This window comes from Mytilus galloprovincialis, chromosome 3, assembly GCF_965363235.1.
Source record: "Mytilus galloprovincialis chromosome 3, xbMytGall1.hap1.1, whole genome shotgun sequence".
NCBI lineage: Eukaryota > Metazoa > Mollusca > Bivalvia > Mytilida > Mytilidae > Mytilus > Mytilus galloprovincialis.
The window spans coordinates 44,491,503-44,498,835 of record NC_134840.1 but is presented as its reverse complement, the minus strand read 5'-3'; the positions used below and the strand labels follow the sequence as shown (position 1 = coordinate 44,498,835).

Below are 7,333 nucleotides of genomic sequence, written 5' to 3'. Positions count from 1 at the left end.
ACAGATCTCTAATTTTGTTATGGCAGTAAGAGCTTTGTTGAACTAAGTGTTTTAGTGATCTCGTATTTGCATTCATGCAGTTGACATTATTATACACCCTATAGTAATGTAGAAGTCCGTTTGTCTGTCCGTTCGTTCGCCAATATCCTTTTGTCCTACTTTTGTTTCCGCATCTGATACTGAACCGCTCGACTGAATTTTGTGAATTTTTTAATGATACATTTGCATCCCTTCATGTATTTTGTCATCTGAATGAAATGTAGGGTCAAGTGTGAACACACGGACTTCGTCATAGCTGCAAGCTTTAGTAGACATTTATATCTGCTGTTAATCACTAATCACAATTTAATGAAATTCCTGGTTTTCCTTACCGAAGCAAGGACTTTTAATTAGATGAACCCGTTTTGTATCAACAACTCCTCATTAACCACAGACTTATTACAATTCATTGAAACTATCTCAAAATTTCAACCTTAAATTATTTTGTGCATCTCCTATTTTCATATATTTGTTCATCACATTAACTTTAATGGTTTCTGCATCATAGACTTTGTAATTGCCTTATTACAGGTTCTAATTTTGGTCACAATTTCTCCTAAACTTGTTTTAAGAAATTATTAAAACTTTCTCACAATCTTTTAATACAATATAATTCGTTTGTGAACTCTTGTTTTATTTATGATCATATCACGCTTCTTTTGATTTCTCTTATCAAATTATGGACATTGTCATTGTTTTATTTTGGGTTACCTATTTTGTAAAACCTCTAATTTCAATTTATTGAAACATTCTGAATCCATAACTCCGCCTAAACCCACTATTAAAATATAATGAATATTTCTCATAATCCTTAATATTGTGCATCTTCTTTTTGCTTTTTTCAGAATTTTTTTTGGTGTTTCCGTATTCAAAGCATGAATTTTGTCTTTGCTTTATTTGTGGCTACTCATTTAGTATTCAGAACTCCACCTATTTACAAATTGTTCGAACATTCTTATCATCTTAACCATATTATTCTATTTGACACCTCCTTTTTTATAATTATAGTTTGAATGGCTTCCTTCGGCAAAACACACTGCAGTACACATTTGTATCCACTTCTCCTATATCCGTATAAATCAGAATTTTATAGAAATTCCAATTAGTTTTTTTAAGGGTTTTCCTAACCTAATCATAGAGTTAGCAGAGTTTACAGGGTTGGGACTTTGTCCACAGTACCTCATTTGTCACTTAAAATTTTACTCTTGATAATATTTGGTTAGTTTACTGCAGTGTTGTACATAAAAAAAACTTTAGCTACATGTCTTAACTCATTAAGCAAAATTTTAAATTGTTAGTATAAATATTCATATTGTTAAAAATTATCATTGTCGTTTTGATTACTTCTATTCAAAATATTACAACTCAAGAAAGGAAGATATGCAACAGGAAAGCGGAACTTAGTCATAATGAACACGAAATCATTATTATAAAATTTTACAAAATATGTATATTGCACAGGCAGTTTTCATCATATTAAGTATAATAACAGTGTAGTTAATTAATAATATGCAATATCGATAAAGACTGACTTCTTTGTAAATGTCTTGTGCTCAATACTAGATTTTTTTAAGTATATACGTAAAGTTGTCTGTTGAAAGCAAAGAAGGTTCCAACAACAACAACAAATGTAATGGGAAAGTGTTATACCCATGTATTTGTTATTCTTAAGGCTGTATCGCCATCCTCTTCACTAAATCCAATATAATGAATCGTTCGGTATCATGTTTATTGCGAAATAGAAAATAATTAAACAAGTATTGAAATGACAGAAAATATAACAACAATTGTAAAATGCACAGAAATTATAAAGTCTCTCTGTATGGTCAACCATATTTCTGATTTCACCTCATCTACGTAAAAAGGGTAACATACTCTGAAAAAGAAAGCAAAAAGTCTGACCTAAATATAGAACTTCAGTTCTACTAAAAGAAATTAAATACTAGTACTCGGGTAACAGTTTCGTGCTAGGCTAGTCTTCGACTATAGTGGGATGGAAATGATAGAATGACCTTATCAAAGACTATCATGAAAAAGTACAGTCTTTAAAAAAAATGAAGGTGACATCGAATGACATACTAAAATAGATTGAAGCATTTAAAGTTCAAAGATTTTTTGCTAGAATTTAAATACAATCAACAGTATCAGTATTCAAATCTATATTGATACAAAGTTTCAATTTGAAATCAATTCCAATTTTTACTTCAATAAATCTTAAATTACTCAAATAACTTTGAATAAAAGATGTCATATGTTTTCTAATACCAAGTAATGATTTGCAGGATGTTCTGGTTTTTTTTAACCATTTCCGTCGACATATAATCAAATTACAGGAATCCATAAACTAAGACCAGAATATCATCCTGACCTATTGTCATCACGAAAATATTAATTGCTTCAGTTTCTACTATTGTGATGTAATCCCCATTGGAATGCACAAATTTGTCTCATTCAAACTATTTAATATCGTTAATATCGGAATGCAGATGTACTTAAAAGTTTTTACTTCTAATTTGATTAAAGGTATTAAATAAAATTCGGTCAGTACTGACTAAGTTTTGGTAGACAAGTAGAATTCGGTAACGAACAGGCTTTTACTACAAAATCATTATACGGTTTTGTTGAAGGCCTTATATACGGTTGCCTGTAATCATCTTTGTATTTTGGTCTTTATGGATATCTGTTTCAGTGGATGTCAAACCACAGCTATGAAACAAGGATATTAAAACCATATGTTTTACTATGCAACTCGGTAGCTGGCTAAACATTTTTGTTTACCTCAAAGATGTTATGTAACAATAAAAAAAGAACTAAACGCGTGCGGAGAATGAGACCAGATGGCCAATTGCATCCATATTTATTTTGTTCGATTAGCAATTTTGTTTTCAAGCGATGCGTTTTGTTTCATATCATTTTACTGATATCTTCTTCTTCAATTGCTCATTTAGTTTATATATGGCAAAATGTTTTGCCTGTTTTAATTGAAAAGCTATTTGTCTAATTGGTTGATTTATCACTACAAAATGAACAATTTGACTAACCGTTCCAGGTAAGACGATGGTCGCCATCTACATCAGCTATCATGTAATATCCTTCTGCAGTCTCGAGTGCTTCTCTGGGAGACATGCCAATATTCTGAGCAATATTGACTAGTTCATCACGTGACACATAACCATCATGATTACTATCCTCTAGTTCGAACCATTCCTTGGCCATAGACGCACTGTAGTTTGGTGCTGATATTTCAGATAGGTAATCAGGAATGAAGTCTACATCGCCATCACCTTCAGAATTTTTTAATTAATCATTATTAGTTTTAACATCTACTAGTACTCGCAAGTTCCAAATCCACGCGTGTTATTCAATGACCTGGAATACATTCTGTTCAAAATTTGTCTTTGTTGACAATGAAACGTTTGAATATTTTACCTTTGCCTCGAATTAGTCTGGTTTAGGTGGATATGTAACCATTTAACATTGACAAGAATAGTCTAGTTTTATGCGATAACACAATTTGGTAAGAAACAAAGATTGTTTTTAGACGAGCGACGTCTGTATGAGGGAGTAGCCTAACTAAATGTACCCACGACATTCGAAATCGGGTGGATAGTTTTACTCATTGGCAATTAAACCACATCTCCTTTTTTATAACAAAACTAGAAACAAAATCTATATTTATTTTTTTAGAATTGAATCAAATAATTTACATGTAGGTCTAGTGAAAAATGTCTTTGCTACAAAACAATTATTAACGTCACGGTTCCCAAATTGTACCGAGTAACCGAATTGCAACTATTCAACATAAAAGGCTGAGATATTCTTAAAAGTTTTCTTTGAGACTAAACAATTTGTATTTTGATTATTTGTCATTATACACGTCTTACAAAATAGGTGAACATAATTGTTTATTCAAATATACACTAAACGTTCACAATTTATATCAACAGATACAGCTTTCACTGTAAAAGAAAAATGTACGAAAACGCCGCCATGCGACGTTCCCAAAAAGTCATCTTTTAAAAATGAATAAAAAAATATGTTACAAACATCCATTTTCATAAAAATGAATAGTGAGCTTGTCAAATTGTTCTAAATATTTGAAAAAATAAAACAAGACATCGGTTATCCGATTTTTAGTGATGTAAATTTAAGCATGGATGCAATTTGGGTACTCCTCTTTCCGCAATCATGGATAGTTTGGAGGTAGATTCAAACCAATTTTTCTATGACTCAAAACGGATTAAAATTCAAATTGGTGTATCTATATAATAAAGAAGGAGACGGCTACAAAATAAGCACAGAATGGAAATTTTTATCTTGATCATATAAAAAAACGTAGGTGAAAAAACTGTCAAAATAGGTCCAATTTGGGTACCGTCCCGTCACGTTAAAGCAGTTCAAACATATAGAAATAAATATTAAATTACCAAACCGACAGGAAATAATAACAGCAATAGAAGTGTTTAAAAAGACAAAATCACCGGTGCATGAAAAATTTAATGCAAAACTATTCAAAGCTAACCAAAAACTTGCAGCTGAAACTCTTTAATCACTATTTAAAACAATTTGGGATGGAAAAATAATACCTGACGATCGGACCAAAGGCATAATAAGAAAGTTAGTCAAGAAGGGAGCGTCAGTTAGTGACTGCTGCAACTGGCACGGTATTACCCACTTGTCAATTCCAAATAAAGACATGGCCAAAATTATTATCCAAAATATAATTGATGTACATGTAATTGACAAACAGCTAAGCGAGGAGAAAATAGGATTGCATTGACCAAAATTTTGCTTTACGTAACATTATCGAATGGCAATGACAGTTTTTTTTAACATTTACTTTGTGGATTTCCAGACACCAACAGGAAGAGCTTGTGGCGAATACTTAGAGCATATGGAATTTCAAAAGAAATAGTAAAATTATCAAAAGTTTCTACAACAATTTTTTTGCAGTATGCTTTGAAGTAAAAAATTGAGTTAGACAAGGATGTTTGAAATCTATCCTTCTTTTCCATTTGGTCATCGAATCAGTAATGGGGAAACAACAGGAGATGCCCCAAGAGGAATGAGATGGAGCATTTCATCAACATAAGAAGATCTTGATGTTACTGAAGATCTAGCTCTTTCATATTACATATCCACCACCGTTAACAAGAGAAGACGAAACACCTTTTTAACTTTGACAGCCAAATTGGACTTAAAATCAGCAGGACAAGGACAGAAGTTATTACACTTAACATCACTAACCCAACTCCTAGACGATGGAAATATCTTCCCATCACAGAAACATTTACTTACCTGGGATGTACCGTAAGACACGATGGAGTTGCATGAAATGACATCAAGAACAGATTAAACAATATATATAAACTATATTCAGATCACTAAACAAAAAGTCAATGTATAGAAATCATCACAACTTAAATTTAGAAACCCAAACTTAAATGTACCAGAGTTTTACATATGGATACGTACTGTAAAAGGTTGACTGAAGACCATAAATAACAAATGGGGAACAGTAGAAAAGATGGCCAAATATAGACAGCAATGGAAACCCTTTGTTGCTGCCCTACATGTCAATGGCTTTCCGGGAAGTAAGTAAGCACGTACACAGTAGAAACCCTTTAAATTAAATTTCATTGCATCTCAAGTAAAATGTATCAATAACCATAAAATACTTATACCATTTGTGTCTCGTCTGACTACGAAATCCTGTACTCGTTTATCTGTTACTGCTGCATCATATTTTTGTAAGTAACTTTTGATTTCCTTGAAAGATGCTCGTCCGTCATTGTCTTTATCAATGAAAGCTGTAAATTGAGCTTTAAAAGCTGCAAAAAAAAATATGCTATCATAGCTAATGCTCTGATTGCAGAACACAGCTTGATTTCATCGTTTTCCAGTTTTATTTCTATTTTTTAGTCCAAATAATGCATCAAGACATACGAGGTTTGTTAGTATCTTTTAAAATTTAGCTGTATATGTTTGAAAAAAAAACAACTTTTTTATGTTACCGAATATGAATATAACAAATCACAAACAGGTACGTACGCAGAGAATAATTATTTGACATCAATATATCGGACCATTTTACAGATTTGCATCATGCAATAAATCACCAACGATGTAAGCCGACAAAACCATTTACGTAGATATCTGATCATTTGTGTAAATGCCATTGGTTTTATTTCTCATCATTACTTTTCTGCCTCTTGTTTTATTTAAACAAATTGTTTCTACTTAATCCAAAATAAAGTCCTGATTGATGCATGATTGACGTAATGAATTAGGTTTTTGCAAAACAAATCTTTTCTTATAGAGAAATCAATGGTAGAAATAATTTTGACTTTAGTTTTTTGCTATCTTTGACGAGAAACGGATTATTCTGTCTCACGTTTTTCATATGTTTCAAATTGTTAACCAAACACTGTAAATGATATATATCTGTTTTATGCTTAATACTAATAAAGCTCCTCTCAAACTTTACACCCACAAGTAATCTTAAAATTGATATCGATAAAGATGTAATGTTGAAATGGACCCAGTTGAAGTTCACACATGTACAGTAACAATCAAAATTATCCAAATTAGAAACATCAAACTTAAATTCAATTTATGTTCTAACATTGATGAGATTATGCTGTTATATAATTATACATTTAGCTTGAAACGGTAAAATGTGAATACTATTATTTACGTATTTAGATAAATAAATCAATGAAATCGCTTTCAAGCGTTGTAACTTTGTTAATGAGGGGTTCACACATTGTCGATTATTGCTCCCGTTTAAGAACTGACAGCGATACGACATTAAAAAGTGAAAAAGTCGGATTACTATCCTCAATTAGCTGGAATGTCCTATCATCGTCTGAACGCAGTCGTTTAAGTTCGTAACAGATTCCAACGGGTAGGGAAGGGTCCGAATTGTTCGGCGAAGCATCCCGACTGTTAGGTGCGTCCCGTAAAGCTGGGGTCACACATTTACGATTTTTACTGCCGTCCTTGACAGGACCATTCCCGATTAAAATTTGTCAAAAGTCTGATCAAGATCCTGTGAATCGTGAATGAAAATTCAAACTTTAATTAAAATTTGTAAAACAAATAATTTAATCACAACTATCAGATATTGTTTAGGAAGCGTCGATATTCAACAGTTTCCAAGCGAATTTATCCCAATAATCCCGTTCTCAATCCGCTTCTAATCCAATTTGTATCTTTCTCCTGGTAAAATTCGACTGAGTCTGTCACGACTGCGTCCCGATTCTACCGAATGTAATCCGACAGAGATCAGACA

General features: G+C 32.1%; 1 protein-coding gene across 2 annotated transcripts in view; it reads right to left on the bottom strand.

The window, feature by feature from the left end:
* Positions 1-1,754: 1,754 nt before the first annotated feature.
* Positions 1,755-7,333, bottom strand: part of LOC143068065 (neo-calmodulin-like) — a 29,850-nt gene continuing 24,271 nt past the window's right edge. For both annotated transcript variants that reach the window (XM_076241811.1, XM_076241812.1), the window contains exons 4-6: positions 5,724-5,870; positions 3,081-3,323; positions 1,755-1,915 (exon numbers count right to left, since the gene is read on the bottom strand). In XM_076241811.1, coding sequence (XP_076097926.1) covers positions 1,893-1,915; positions 3,081-3,323; positions 5,724-5,870 — 413 coding nt within the window. In that variant the 3' untranslated portion in view covers positions 1,755-1,892. The remainder of the gene's footprint in view (positions 1,916-3,080; positions 3,324-5,723; positions 5,871-7,333) is intronic.